Source organism: Arachis duranensis, chromosome 6 (assembly GCF_000817695.3).
Source record: "Arachis duranensis cultivar V14167 chromosome 6, aradu.V14167.gnm2.J7QH, whole genome shotgun sequence".
Lineage (NCBI taxonomy): Eukaryota > Viridiplantae > Streptophyta > Magnoliopsida > Fabales > Fabaceae > Arachis > Arachis duranensis.
Window position 1 is genome coordinate 93,040,791 of NC_029777.3, and position 16,264 is coordinate 93,057,054.

The 16,264-nt window shown below is 34.1% G+C and overlaps 1 protein-coding gene across 1 annotated transcript; it reads left to right on the top strand.

Annotated features, from left to right (window-relative positions):
• Positions 1 to 107: 107 nt before the first annotated feature.
• LOC107494641 (nuclear cap-binding protein subunit 1) lies at positions 108 to 15,758 on the top strand. The gene is made up of 19 exons (XM_016115680.3): positions 108 to 383; positions 481 to 540; positions 1,050 to 1,106; positions 1,794 to 1,865; positions 3,014 to 3,076; positions 3,824 to 4,000; positions 5,398 to 5,529; positions 6,135 to 6,201; positions 6,596 to 6,795; positions 8,396 to 8,466; positions 8,774 to 8,858; positions 10,253 to 10,321; positions 10,443 to 10,561; positions 11,225 to 11,363; positions 11,847 to 12,341; positions 12,957 to 13,256; positions 14,772 to 14,950; positions 15,065 to 15,176; positions 15,386 to 15,758. Exons 1-19 carry the CDS (start codon positions 300 to 302, stop codon positions 15,494 to 15,496), a joined length of 2,592 nt encoding a protein of 863 aa, XP_015971166.1. The 5' UTR covers positions 108 to 299; the 3' UTR covers positions 15,497 to 15,758.
• The last annotated feature ends 506 nt before the right edge of the window (positions 15,759 to 16,264 follow it).

Consider the following 16,264-nt stretch of genomic DNA (forward strand, 5'->3'; position numbering starts at 1 on the left):
TTCAAAGTATAAAAAGTAAATTATCTGTTTATTTTTTATAAATTACTTTTTAATAAAAAAGCATATAAAACAAACGTAGGAAAAAAAAAAAAAAATTCCTAGTGAATGTACTCAATGTAGGGTTCAACTGAAATTGATTTTCGGTCTCAGCGGCTGAGCTGTTCTTGTCTTCTCTTTTCCCCGGTCTGGTATTGAAGACATTAAAACCCTCCAAACCCCTAATATTATCCCCCTTTCTCTTCTGCCCTTCGTTTTTCTCTTACTCTTTACCATTACACTGGTCACTGTAAGACGCAACAATGAGCAGCTGGAGAAGCCTTCTTCTGCGAATCGGCGACAAGAGTCCCGAATACGGTGCCGCCGGCGACTTCAAGGACCACATTGTTCGCATCCCCTCCTCCTTCTTCTTCTTCTTCTTCTTCTTCTTCTTCTTCTTCTTCTTTCTTTCTTCGATCTTAATTTCAATTCTTTTCTTTTCAGGAAACATGTTTTGGCGCCATTCGCAGAGAGCTCGACCACTCCCAAACCGAGATTTTGGAGGTTAGCTTTTCGATTCCCTTCTTTGCCATTTATGATTTATCGTGGTTTGTTAGGTAACTACTTTGTTCTTGTTGTTCTGTTTGGACCAATTGAAATTTGGGGATTTTTGAGCTATGAGGCATACTGTTGTAGCTAACATCTGTATTATGCATGTGTTATGAGCTTTCTTTAGAGATTATGGAGAAACTATATTGGTGGCTTTAAATATTAGTACTAGTTTCGTTGTTAGTTATAGTTGGCTGAGTGGCTGTTTTCCGATAGGCAATAGCAATACTTGTTTTTTATTAGAACGAGGATAGTATTTGGTGTGCGGACTAGTATATAATTTCCTGTATATATTGTTCCAAATATTGATATTGACACTTTTTTTTTTTTAATTTGTTTCTGGAAGTCTAGGCTGGTCTTTCAAAATGTTCATGTATAATGGACTCCAGATCTAACATACTAAGACATGCTTGTTTTCTCTATCATTGTGGTTTCTTATAATATCTTTATTTTTCTTCATGCAGTTCCTTTTGGCATGTGCTGAGCAATTGCCTCACAAGATTCCGTTGTATGGAACCCTGGTAGGTTTTTTTCTTCTCTCTGTCTTGATTGAATAGCAAATGACCCTCCTTCCCCATGCCCAGGGGGATATATTTATGTATTCGAATGTGCAGAATTATTTTGATGAACTCCTGCTGGAAATTATTCTGAGTTAGTCATTGTCATAGTTGTGCAGTGGTAATTCATCAAAGTATTATGGCATGTCATGTATATACGATCGAAACTGTTACTTAAGGCAATCTAGTATGTATACAATCTACCTAATGTTTGACATTGTAAATTATTTCCTCTTTGCACTTCATAAAAGATTTTAGCATTGTTGACTTACTCACTTTTCCCTTTATGAGCTGTTTACTTTCTAAATGCAAGCTTGGTAGCTTACTAAGTTTGATGTTGATGCTTTGCATATTTGTTACTTGCTAGATGCATATAAGCAGCATGATTTTGACACAATCTTGCAAATATATATTTGCAATGGTAAAAGAAAAAATAAAATATATGATTAGCAGATTAGCTTATTGTGAAACATTTGTTTCCCTTGCTTACTATTGTCCTTTTATTTGCTGTTTGTTGCAATCATTGTCTATTATTTTTATCAGTGATTACTATCTTTGCTATGTGTTGTGAAATTTCATTTGCTCCTAGTTCAATTCCCTAAATGATGTTCCTGAGCATCTTTCATTTCCTTTAATACTCACTTCTTTCAGATTGGCTTGATTAACTTAGAAAATGAGGACTTCGTTAAAAAACTAGTGGACAAAACTCGGACTAAATTTCAGGTGAGCAGTTCATCCATTGAGGCTTCTATATTAGTTTCTTGATGATGTGTCATAAATTGTCTCTCCTAAAAACTGAAATTGTTTAGTAGAAACACAAGAATGATTGTATATCTAATACGCTATCTCACAGAGTGTCTTTTGGGCTTCAAGTGTGGATTGAATATGCACTGGTCTATTTTTTTCTTGTGTTGAAATTCTATCCTTATTCAGAAGAATGAGGGTAAAAAGGATAGAACTCTAGATCTTTTGGTTAGCGAAGTTTTGATACCATGTAATGAACCAGCTGTTCTAAAGTTTAAGTTGTATTTGCATTGTCTTCATTCTCTTATTTTATTTTGCTTGTACATGCAATTGTAGATAGGGCTTTTTCCATGAGAATTAAGGACAGCGATTTGAAATATTCAGTTGTCGTTGAAACAAATTTCTATAAATTAACATTCTCAATGGGATTTTAATTAAGATTTGATTTGATGCAATTATGCAATGAGATGACTTGAACTGGAATGGGAAGAGAAAGTATCTATGTTATTATTATTTTATTTATTGATAAAAGAATAATATCATTAAGATGGGAAGAAGAATGTTACAATGTACAAGAAGATGGGAGGATAACAGATTCTCCTTGCAAAAGCCACAAACAAACAAAAGATCATTGCAGTATAGCTTTCCAGCTTCTCAAGGGAAAGTCATCCATAAAGATCACAGGATAGGAAAGTATATATGTTATCATGTTTTTAATAGGATTGATAAAAAATGTTAAGAACACTAGAAGATTGATTACATTGATTTGAGGAAGAGTTAGATTTCCCGACTTACCAAGACTAAGAAAATGCCAACACTCCAAATTAATCCCCCTCTCTCGATGTTTATAATCAACAAACTCTTCTAACTAACTTGGTGCCAATATGAGCTGCCTATATAATGGTACTTACTGGCTGAGTGGCTGTGTTCCACGATACATATACTGTTATTTTGAATTTATTTGTTCATATAATAAAATTTCCCATTGCATTTTTTTAAATAATTTGCTTCAATGCTCGAATGCAGTAAATTCTCTTAGTTTTATGTGGATCTTTTGGTGCATATGTTTGAGTTTTAATCACCTATAATTTTTGTTGCTTGGCTTTTATTTATTTTTTTAAAAATAGGATGCGTTAAATTCTGGAGACTGCAATGGGGTTCGTATCCTAATGCGGCTTATGACTGTCATGGTATGTATTGCATCGTTATTTATAAAAATATGTACCTTTATTGACATTGTTATTATATGACAGTATACTCTATATAGCATGAGGTAGTTAGGGAGTTCTTCAAGTTCTCATATTTGTTAAGCCGTTTTACATAACTGGTTTACATAACTTGTCTAAATTGTTTTACAATTGGTTTGTTATACGCTTCCCGATCATTAAAATTTCCGCATGTAAATTTTATTTTGCTTTGCTACTTTTCATGAAGTCCCAATTATATGTTTTCATCTTATTCTTATTATCATCCATCCGTCTTTATTTTCTTTTTATAGATTTTTTTTATTCAGGTAATTGATTGCAGTTTTTTTTATGTCACTAACTCTGCTAGCTTGGCAGAGTTGGTATATGGTCATTTTGATAAGGAGACTAGGAGAGAGAGAAATGAGATTGTATATAAGAGAGGAGAAGAGTGTTATGGGGATTCATCTTTGAAATTAGGCTGGATAGAACTGATAGGAGAGTAGTAGCCTCTCGAATGCTAGTTGTATCTTCCTTTTCTGCATATATCTCTTACATTCCCTAATACATTTACTGAGGCAAGAATGATATCTCAGTATCATTCAGCCCTGTAGCTTCTATTCCATCTTCTGTTCTTTACTCTATTATTCTGAATTATCTGCCACTATTCATTATATTCTGCCCGTTATCTGTTTAGTTTAGCTGCAATGGTACCAGGATCCTACAGTCACTTTCTTGTAAATTTCTATATAGATGTGCAGTAAGGTTCTTCAACTAAGCTCTTTGGTTGGCATCTTTGATACGTTTTTATCATCAGCTGCTACAATAGTTGATGAGGAAAAAGGAAATCCCTTGTGGCAGCCTTGTGCAGACTTTTATATAACTTGTATTTTATCATGCCTCCCATGGGGTGGAGCAGAACTTGTTGAGGTAAGTATTTGATGCTTGAACATTTGGTAATCTGATTGCATCATGTTTTAGCAACATAAGAAAAAATATTTCTTTGCATTTTAGTGTTAAAAGTTTACATATTCATATATTCTCTTAACTGTTCCTTTTATCATTATCATATTTATTAATTTCTGAATTTGTTGTTATTTACTGGCTTCTTTAAAGTTTATATGAACCATTATGATTCTGAATGTTCATTTGCATTCAAGATTTTATTTTCCTTCCAATGGTTGGAGTCATCTTCTATCTATATTATAAAATTTAGAGATCTGTGAAATGTGAATGGAAATAAGACTGGCTGTATTTTCCTTTTGTCAATTGGGGGGCTTAGCTTGTTTGTTTTTATTTGATCCAAATACCTGAATGGGGTATATGTTCAGTTTACAGTTTTTGATTTTAATTCATTCAGGGGAAAATAATGACTTTCAATAAAAGTAGAATATACTTGATTCTCATTTTTGGATGACTAATGTGAAAAGTAATTTCACTGTATCAACCCTCGTTTTTCAGTTTTTTCCAAGCATTGCCTGAACACCAAAATTCGTTCTAAAATTGTAGTTATTTGTTTTGCTTTAGGGCACATTTGGTTTGCGTTTTCATTTTCAGTAATTTCTATTTTTGGAATTTTGGAAAGAAAGAAGAGAAAACAAGGTGTAAACAAACAACAGGATTTTATTATTTTCACTGTTTTTACCTTTTCCTTCACAAAATCCAGAAAACAGAAAATACTGAAAATGAAAATAGAAAATGAAAATGAAAACCAAATGCATCCTACTTATCTCTGAAGATGATTTTGCTTTATCCCATCCAGACCAAAATATTCTCTGAAACTTGCTTTTGAAACATTCAAATCTAACATAAACCACTTATTTTAGCTTAAATAATTCCTCTTGAAGTTAAATCAAATTTGTTGGTACTTGGCAGCATTGTTTGACGTATGACCACAATATGGCAGTTGATAATTGAACCATTTGTATTGGAGTGTTCTTATCTGTGGATGGTTCCAGAGCTTCCTTTTTGTTACTACTTATTGATGATTGGATTTTTCTGCCTTTTTGCTGCTTAAGCTGTCATGACATAATGTTAGCTGAAATGATGTTTTGGTTTACTAGTGTTAAACTAATGAGATGAACTTTATGATTTATTGAAGCACCAGTTGGAATTGTTAAGGGTGTGAAGCCAAGAAATAATTTGATGCAGAAAATGTAAACTTTCAGTATCTTGAGAAGTTACAAATTTTTTTGTAAATGATATAACAGCTTCTCTAGTCGGTACTTGGCATGCATAATGCATGCATGTTTGAATTATAATGGGCATTTAATTAGTCTCCTGAAACTTCCATTGAATGGCCGATCATGTCTCATGTCTGTAAACAGCAAGTTCCTGAAGAGATTGAGAGACTGATGGTTAGTGTTGAAGCTTATTTGAGCATCAGAAGGCGTGACTCTGACACTGGTTTATTCTTTTTTGAAAAAGATGATGCAAACGAGAGAGGTTCCGGTGATAAGGTTGGTTACTATTTCCACTTCATTATGAGTTCTGTCCTCGTTTGAAGACCATATCAATGTTTCCTTGCAAACACAATTCTTCCCATGAAATATTTATGTTGTTTTGGCCTTGCCTGCTGTGGTGCATATAGTGATGGCATAACAGTACCTGTGAAGTTTTTCATTCCATTGTACACGGTACAATTATCCTTGTGATTTTTCTATTACTATAGAATATCATGGTCTGAAAGTACATGTTAGGATTTGAAGCACTGAACTCAGGTCACCTGCCTTAGTTTGGCAGGACAATAAAAAGGGATTGCAGTTTAGATTAAGTTAATAACAATCATAAATTTGAGGATGAGCTTGAAAGAATTTCTTTCGGAATGCTAATTTGGCATTTCTGTTTATTTGATGAAATTTATAAGTTATCTTGGAACTGTTATTTGCTGAGTATTGGTAGATTATTATTTATTCTTTATTCCTTTTTAAACTTCTATTTCTCTTGGTGTTACCTCTTTCTTCCTTTCAGATCTCGTAGTTGTCGTATGGTTTCACCCTTGTATCCTTCTTTGAAGCTTTCGACACAAATAATTCTTCTCTAACATTTGGTTGCTATTTTCTAGGATTTTGTAGAAGACTTATATGACAGAATACAAGCTTTATCTAGTAATGGATGGAAAGTTGAAAGTGGTAATTTTCTCTCTTTTTTTACTTGATAAGCATGGTAGTATAGGTGGTTCGATATCTAAATGAAAAATTTCAACACTTATGGTTTATTATGTTTTCTCTCCTGCTTTTTAGTCTTTAGGACATTATTTGATTCCATATGTCTGAAGATCAAGTTCCGCATAGTTTACATTAATGGCATAATGATAACAGAATGTTTCCTTGGAAAGAAAATAAGAAATACTAACTTGAGCTTAGCATATCTAGTCGAATCTTGTGGTGAGATTTTAATCTGGCTTATTGTTTTCCTTTTCTTCTCTGGTTTTTTCGGGTCATCTCTTTCTTCTTGCATTTTTTTTCCATTGTTTACCTATGTTTTATTCCCTGCTTTGATTATTTGTACTGCCTGGGTTGTTAGTTCCAAGACCACATCTATCATTTGAAGCTCAGCTTGTTGCTGGGAAGTCCCATGAATTTGGGACAGTGAGCTGCCTTAACATACCAAGCCCACCTTCAGTACCTTCTGGCATATCTAATGGTAAACAAAAGCATGAAGCAGAGTTAAAATATCCCCAAAGGATACACCGGCTTAACATATTTCCCCCCAGTAAAACTGAGGTGATTTTTTTTCACCTTATGATATTGGTCTTGTGCATTTACACTGATTTTGTTGCTTTTAATATTACATTATGGAAACTTATATAATTCATTGTTTGACTTGGACCTTTTTTTGACAGTAAATTGAACCTTATATTTGTTTGGATATTTCATTGTTTTTCTGCATCTTTTGACATTGTTTTCAAGAGCTTTGTTTAGGCATTGTTTTCTCTGTAGAAGAAAATTTGTGACATAATTTGTGGGTTTGTGCATACCCTTACTGTGCAGCTGAGACTGGCTATGTTATTTAGTGGTAAAAACTCAACAAACAAATCAAGTTAATAGTTGCAGAGATGAGCATGTTGACATAAACAAGTATGGTTAGACAAAGATATTTAGATGTTAATTAGATATGATATTATAGCATTGTCTGATCTACATAGCTGAGCGCACTTAATAATTCTTAGTTGTTGTTTCCTTTGGCTAGTCCAAGTTTGTGGCTTTTAATATAGATATAGAGATATAGAGATTGCATACCTTGTGCTTTCCTTATAAGTGTTGAAGCAGTTGTTTATATCTTCTTGTAAGAAGTGCATACAATTGTGTATTCTTTCTTGTGTTTGTTCTCTTTGTGTGTGATTGTTTTTCTTCTTAAGTAGTTATATAGTTTATGCTCCTGTTTGGGAGTGTTGTGGCCTGTGCTTTGGGTGCATAATGGTAGCAAAATTAATAAGTATTTTTGATCGAATGTTTTTACGAGCTGCTTGGAAGCTACAAGTTCCATGGAAAAGTACCCGGCAAGGCTTGTCAAAGGTGTTGTGGCTGCCAAAAATTGATATTCTACCTTCACCGTTACTTAAATTTCAAAGTCAACCATATAATTTTCTAAAATTGCTTTCAAAACCAGGCACATGTCCTTATAACCTTTTACATGATAATCCACCAATATTTGAATGTTTTTTGGTGGTAAGATTTCAGCAACTTTTCTCTAAAGCCAAAACATTTCCAAGACGTGGTAAGATTTCAGCAACTTTTCTCTAAAGCCTAAACATTTCCAAGCCAGGCCATTGTTTGAACATTCTCACATTTGTATTTGGATCCAAATTTGTTGTTTCATTACAAACTTCATTAACTTACTACTATCAACTATCAAGTATTTTCGGATAAACAGTAACTTACTACCATCAAGCATTTTCAGATAAAAGGAAATTTCCTTGGAGTTTGCTGCTATAATCTTTATGTGAAAATAGCTTTTCATCCACCCCCTCCCTGCCATGATGAAAGACAACCTATTCTGAGGTTTTATTTTGTCGGCATATTGTATTTTTTTTATTTGTTCCTTTAAGATATGTTAGCATTGTCTGCTCTTGTGCTTCTATTTTTCTTGTCAGACTAGATTTGTTCTGTAGACATCTCCAAAACAAATAATTTTACTTTTGTTAAGTGAGGAGCAGACTTTCACGTGATAAACTTGCTGATTAATTCCTTGATATGCAAAGCTGTTTGGTTTACATGTATGATTGTATTACCTACACTGCAGTTTCAGGTTTTGAAAATTTTGAACTTTTTTCGCCACCATTATATCTGAGGATTAAATGGAAAATAATCTTTTGGATGGCAGGATCTGCAGCCTATTGATCGATTTGTTATGGAAGAATATCTCCTGGATGTGCTTCTGTTCTTCAATGGCTGGTTTGTATGAATTGTTGATTCTTTTCAATGCAATGACATGCCTATTTTTACCCTTTCAAAACCATTTTTTGATTTAGTGATCTTAGGTTCAAACATCACTACTGTCGTTTAAAGAATAGAAAAAACATTTCTGATGTTGCAAACTCTTAGTTCTGACCGATTTCTGTTGTGTTTTACAAAAAACTATTATTTGGTGTTTAGTTAGAATTCCTTTGGTCCTTTTATTTCCTCTCTTTTTGCTTTGCATCCTTCTCTAAAATTGTTTGACATAATTTTAACTGTTTTCGTTGTGTTCATGCAAAGCTAGTCGAAAGGAATGTGCTTCCTTTATGGTTGGCTTGCCAGTGCCCTTCAGATATGAGTACCTCATGGCTGAGACAATATTCTCTCAGGTATTTGCACCTACCTACCTCGATGCTTTTGATTGGACCCTGGTACCTGTAAAGCTTTAGCACTATAATATTGTGGATTGAAGCTTGATTTGGGTCTCTACACTGGCTTTGGTTGGTTGCCATTACAGGCTTTAAAATAATGATGTTACTAAATTGAGTGACATGTTCAGTAACATTTAATGTCTAAAAATCTAGAAGGCAATGCCATGAAACAATAAATCTAATAGAAGCTTGTCCTCTTTTCTTAGTATTTGAGATCCTAAGCCAGATGTTGTTCTATGTTCCACTTAAGCATTCAAGATTGCAGAGTTCTGTGCAAGTTACTATTAAGGTGGGACAGTACCATATATTCATTGAAAAGAAGCAATGATGTGATTTTGCACTCTCAGGTGCCTGAGGATGATTTTGAGTTTTTTTGGTTATAGTGGTGACTCAGTAGTTGTGGGTATTTCTTTACACGAGTTGACATTTTGGGGTTGGTTTAATTAGTAAGAACTAATTGATAGTTTTGCAAAGATGTGCTTGAATGTCAAGAATTTATCATATACTGAAATATAGGGAATATTATAAATGTTTCTTAGATATGTTTGAATGAAGGATGCTTTTGTATATTTGGTAGTAATTTTGCCATTTCGTCCTATCATATATCATGTCTACAGTGAGACTATTGACACGCAGATTTCTTTTGACCACTTCATAAAAAAATTTGGTTAACCAACTGATGCCCTTACCTCCTAAGTCTTTCCACATTTCAGTCGGAATATTATCTGATCCTACTGTCATTCCATTATTCATCTGCTTTAGAGCCTCCCTTACTTCTAAGTCTTGAATCCTTCGATAATAGTTGAAGTTTTAGTCGTCTTCCCTCGTGTGTAACCAACCTAAGCACGGAAAAGTCTCTTGTTCTTCATTAAATAACTCATAAAAGTAGCTCTTCTTTGTTTTGTTAATGCTCTCATCTTGGACTAAAAGCTCTCCATTCTTGTCCTTGATGCACTTAACTTGGTCCAAATCTATTGTTCTTCTTTATCGACTCTTTGAGATCTTATATATACTTTTTTCCCTTTCCTTCGTACCCAAAGACTGATAAACACCTCATACGCTCTTGTTCTTGCTTTGCTCACTGCCTCTTTTTTCTCCTTCTTAGTAATCTTATATTTTTCCCAATTTTTAGTATTGCAGCTTAAAGGCCAGTTTTTAAAATATGAAAAGCATTTGAAATACTTTTTATATATTTGAATTTTCATGAAATTTAGTATAAAGGATCTCATTATGTGTCATTGTGATTCAATGGTTGAATCACTAAAGTGTATATTCTATACAAAGTTATGCATAGTGTAATTTCGATTATGTATCGGGCAGCCTTATTTATGCTATCTCCATCACTCCTGCAGTTGCTGATGCTACCTCAACCACCTTTCAAGCCAATATACTACACACTGGTTATTATTGACCTTTGTAAGGTATTATTTGTTGGATTTTAAAATTGTTTCTTTGTCGCTGGTGATTTATTAGCTCTCTAATACACATTCATGATTTTTAAATTCTGATTTTTGGTTTGACACACCTTTGGCTACAAAATAGGCTCTTCCTGGAGCATTTCCTGCAGTTGTTGCTGGAGCAGTTCGTGCTCTCTTTGAGAAGATTGCTGATTTGGATATGGAGTGTCGAACACGTCTCATCCTTTGGTTTTCACATCATTTGTATGTTCCAGATACTATTTATGTTTTCATGCTTTCCCTTGATTTAAATCGAATCCTCTTTCTTTGGTGTTTTTGTTGCTTTCTTTCACCTCTCTAATACTTTATTTCTTTTTTTCTATAATAATAAAAATAAAAACAAAAATAAATGACTGACGTATGACATTCTTATATTGAAAATAGTATTCATAATTTCCCATTAAAAGATTGCATTGTCAGTAGTGAGATGTATGTCTTGTGAAACAATATGCAAATTGTTGCCTGAAACTTAAGTGGTAATGAAATTCATATTTACACGAAATATAGATCATTTTCAATTTTCAAAAAAAACCAGGGAAGAAACTGTTTTCTGGAAGAAAAAAATATGGGATTCTATCTAGTGTGAAGTCATTATTGTAGATTCATGCCTGTATAATTATGAGGCAAGTCTACAATATGGTTGATGCAGGTTGCTCGACCTCTTCCTGTCACCTTTAAACTCTTACTTCCTGTTCTTGTGCCATGTTCATGAATTAGGTTTAACAATTTTCGGTTTTCATGACTCAGGTTAAATAAAATATCTTTTTAAGATCAGTTCTGTTTTTACTTTCAAAATTAACGTGCTTGACAAGTTGTTTCTCTAGTCTGGTCCTGTTCAACTTGGTTGATGGATTTACTACACTGCAGGTCGAACTTTCAGTTCATCTGGCCATGGGAAGAGTGGGCTTATGTCTTAGACCTCCCAAAGTGGGCCCCGCAACGTGTGTTTGTTCAGGAGGTTTTGGAGCGAGAAGTTCGCTTATCTTACTGGGACAAAGTTAAGCAGGTAATTAATCATGGACGAACCACAAAAGTGATTATTGATTAATTTTAAAGTTTACACGACCTCAATATGTGGCAGTACTATAATGCAATGCTACCCAGTAATCTCTCATACAGTAATTGCTGATTAAGGAAAAACCTAATAGGGTATTAACATTTTTGTTGTTGTCAGTCTATAGTAGTTGAGGCTTTTATGTTTGAAGTTGAATTTATTCCATGTAATTTAGTTTTTATTCATATAATTGGTAGCAGACCTTCAATGAAATTGATCTGGTATGAGGTGCATTCCAGTCAGTTGCTATAGTCAGTTGTAACAGAAACTGAAATGAGTTAGGATATAGGAGGAAGAAAGTTAGGAATTTGGTACAAATATTTGGGAGTGGAAATGGTGGTTATCTTGAGCACATTTTCTTGGCTCTTCTCTTCACTCCTTATACTCTCAACCGGTACTAATAATGTTTCTATTGTCCATTCATGTTATTCACAGAGCGTTGAAAATGCAGCTGGTTTAGAAGAATTACTTCCTCCAAAAGGTGGACCAAACTTAACTTTGGGGGCAGACGGTACAGAGAACAATGAAAATGTGCTCTCTGGAGAGCTTAACAACATGGTTAAAGGAAAGGCACCTGTTCGTGAAATAATCTCGTGGATTGATGAAAGCGTACTTCCAAATAATGGTCTAGAAGTTACACTAAGAGTGGTTGTACAAACTCTTCTCAATATTGGATCTAAAAGTTTCACACATTTGATAACCGTCTTAGAGAGATATGGTCAAGTTTTTGCAAAACTATGTCCTGACCAGGATAAGCAAGTCATGCTGATTGCTGAAGTGGGTTCATTTTGGAAGAGTAACACCCAAATGACAGCAATAGCAATTGACAGGATGATGGGTTATCGACTTGTATCAAATTTGGCCATCGTGAGATGGGTTTTCTCCTTAGAAAATATTGAGCAATTTCATACATCAGATCGTCCATGGGAGGTACTTCAATTTATGGATAGTTCAATATCGTGGTTCTTTGCTTTTGATAGTAAAAACATAAATTATTTTAAAGAGAAGAGAATGTATAAAAGAAAACGTAATTATCGTAGATACAAAAGAGATATCTATGAAATAGACTATGTAACAATGCATGCCACCACACCTTTTGAAATCAGCTAGAGGAACACCATTAAACAAACAATTAGTTGAGCACCAACCAAATTGGTAATCTTATCCCAAACAATTTCAATAGCGGAAGAAGGATCGTTAAAATCCCATAATTCCTTTCCAATCAAAGACAATAAAGCACCGCAAAAACCGAGGATTCACACAGAATCCTTGCATCTTTATGAGCCAAAAGCACTGTTTCCTTCCCGAATATAACTCCCAGGAGGATGGGGAACACTATCATTTTCTTTAAAGATGTGTTTTAACTTGATCTGCTTTGCACATAATGCCTTTTACATTTAGGTGCTGGATACTTAATATTTCTTGTTCTTGTTTTTATCGTCATTGTTAGCATATCAAAATATGTAGCATTAATTTAATTGATGTTCATAGCCATTTGTATTTCTTTTGTTTGAAATTCCATCCTTTGTGTATCCCATCAAACAGGTTCTTCGAAATGCAGTAAGCAAGACATATAATCGTATTTCTGATTTAAGGAAAGAGATATTATCTCTTAAAAGGAATATTTTATCAGCTGAAGAAGCTGCAAAGCAAGCAAAAGAAGAGTTAGATGCTGCAGAGTCGAAACTGACACTTGTAGATGGTGAACCAGTTCTTGGTGAAAATCCTGCTAGGTTGAATAGATTGAAGTCGCAAGCTGCAAAAGCAAAGGAGGAGGTAGTTTCTCTTCAAGAATCTTTTGAAGCTAAGGAAGCTCTTCTTGTCCGAGCAATTGAAGAAAATGAGGTAATTAACTAAAACTGGTATTAACATGTCTGCAGACAGTTTTTTCCTTATGAGACATGACAACTGAAATGCTGTTATGACACTTTGGACAAAAATTTTTTAGTGGTCAGAAACTGCATAGGACTTCGTAGTAATGTGGCTGTGGATGGACTAGCAGAATATCTTTTTACCATTTATTATTGAAATTTTATCTTTTTGAATACTTCACAGCCATAGATAGCCTGTGCTAGATTGCAAAAGTTGCTTCTGGTAAATGTGGAAGTGTTATATTTCTATTAAGAGATCAATGATAGTGTTGTTTGGTCTAGTTACTTAACTCCATATTTTAGAGAGGATACTGCATTATTGTTCCAGCACATCTACAATAAATCATAGAAAAAACGAATACAAAGTGCAGAATAAACGAGGATAAGGATTTATCATATAAAAATATTATAGGATAAGGATAAAAAGAAGAAATAATAAAGGAGGATAGGGAATCCACTTAAGTAGGAAAAGCAAAGAGCTTGAGGGGATATCACTTTGCCACTTCCAAGTCTGGATTCCTGTCCAGTTTTAGTGTTATATTACTAGTTACTACACAGCTTTCCTTTTCTTTACAGTTAAGAAATTTTTAAATTATTCCTTATACTATAAAAAGGATTTTAAGTTGATATGATCTGTAATAATTTCATATATCCATTGGTCTTGTTTATACTTGGTTGTAGTGTTTAAATAAGGAAACAAACTGAGATAACTCTCAAGCTTGTTTTTCTCACGTGTATGACTAATTGATTACCTGATGTATCATGAAGTTCTTCCAAGATATTATAAATTATTCTATCCGAAAAAGATATTCTAAGACTTTGTTGTAGATGTTAGGTTTTACTTGTCTGTCAGCTATAATTGAGGCAATTCAGATTACCCTTTTATTGTATTTGCACAATCTATTCTTGGATCTTGCTTGTTTTCCTGAGCATTTAAGGATCTAAAGTGAGAAAGTTGGTAAAATGAAATCACTCTTAAAATAAGATAGTGGGGCATACATTATATGGAAGTTACAAAATCAATGGTGATTAACTCCTCACTTTACCACTTTACCAACTTCTTCACTTTAGAGGATCTAAATTCTTACGAATGTGCTATCAAACTTAGTACTAAATTGCTACTGTTTTCAAATTATTTATTTCTATGCCAGTGTTTATGTACGGTGGCCTATTTTACTTTTTTCTATTAAAGTGTCCATTTTATTCTTACGCCATTTCTACTACTACACCACCTGTGATCACTAGAACAACAACCACTACCACCACCACCACCATCTGTTTTCCAATATCTCAAACCACCACCATAAAATACAATTAAAAAACTAGTATCAGATTTAAAATTATTAATAAAATAAAATAATAATAGAGAAGAACAAATTGAGAGAGTGGAGGAGAGGAGCAAAGAGGGTGGCAGACCCACATAATCGGAATTGCATGTATTTTAAGTTCTAATGGTTCTTTCCTTGCGTTGGTGGTGTTGCACATGTAGGCATTATTTCTAATGTTGTACAAAAGCTTCTCAAATGTGTTGGTGGAGCGCCTTCCTGAAGGATCTAAAGCTAGATCACTGCACGAATTGAAGGCTGCAGAAGTTGATGTGATGGCAGTGGATCCTCAAGAACCATCAACAATGGAACTAGATAATGAGAATCAACAACCCCAAAACAGGTTCCAGTTCCTGCCCTTCTGACCTAGATGGATAATAAAGAATGACCAAATTACTGTCCTGCTTAGTAGATGCACACAAATAAATAACTTGTTGGTTTCTTTTGTATTCTGCAGTCAGTCAAATGGCGGGAAGAAAAGTGGTGCTTACAATGTAGGCGAAAAGGAGCAATGGTGTATCACCACTTTGGGTTATGTGAAGGCCTTTTCCAGGCAGTATGCGGCTGAGGTATTGTTTGATTCACGGCGCTTGCATTTGCTAATTTACCTAGTTTGAGTTTATTTGTCAGTTGCACTTGTCTTGAATAAAATGTGGCAGTGACAGATGAAATGAAATTAATTCAGTATTAGTTATCATGTTTTAGTAAGTGAACGCTTCTTGAAGTAGGAGTTATATAAGACGTTGACGTTATCATACATTTATATTGTTGATGGCAGATATGGCCTCATATTGAGAAGCTGGATGCTGAGGTATTGACAGAAGAAGCACCTCCTCTTTTTCGATCGGCTGTTTATTCTGGTCTTAGAAGACCAATTAACGAGGCTTGATTTATTTATTCATGCATTGACCTTAGGTATACACGTTTCTAGCCTACTAACCATTCTCCCTCTCTTATCAAAAGAGGAAAGCCGTATTCCGTTGTAATGTAAATTATATATATTTGTATATTGATCATTTTGATCACAGATATTTATTGGACCCAACTGTGCGTAAAACCTGCAGTGTGTTTGCTTGGAAAAATGTTGGTGGGGACACTGATTGTTGTTTGAACTATGAATTGATTGTCGGTTATCGGCGTGCTTAAGGATAGAGCTTATCCTGTTGTCTTGTCTCGTCTCGTCTTATCTTATCTCACAGGAAAGCTAGGGTGTAGGGGGGTAAAGAAGCACTAAGGTGGAGTTCACTTGTTATATATTTACATACTAAAGTTTTTTCGTCATCTTATCAAGTATTTGCTTCCTAAATCTCTTGGAGATTAGAGTGATATTATTGGTTATTATCTCGGAAGTATTTGATTAAAATTCTATTATTTTGATAGTTTATTTGGTCTAAATTACCTGTATTAAAGGTAGTGGAAACTGGAAAGTCAATGTTAAGGAAATGACTGCATTATTTATTATTTATTGTTGGCGATGAAATTCTAATTTATTTTTAAAACTTACTGGAACTCTTCCAAGCTGCAAGTTTTTTCTTCTACTATCAGAAATTGACAACCAAAAAGCTACAATTACCGAAAACTACCAATAACTACCAAAAATGAAGGTGCATTTGGGCACTATAATGCATGAGAGAGTAACTTAGATACCCACATTATT

Excerpts from the sequence above, each read along its gene's own strand:
- LOC107494641 (XM_016115680.3), top strand. The coding sequence starts at position 300 with ATGAGCAGCTGGAGAAGCCTTCTTCTGCGAATCGGCGACAAGAGTCCC. Across the intron at positions 541-1,049 it reads CCCAAACCGAGATTTTGGAG|TTCCTTTTGGCATGTGCTGA; the intron begins GTTAGCTTTTCG and ends TTCTTCATGCAG. Across the intron at positions 14,951-15,064 it reads AATCAACAACCCCAAAACAG|TCAGTCAAATGGCGGGAAGA; the intron begins GTTCCAGTTCCT and ends TGTATTCTGCAG.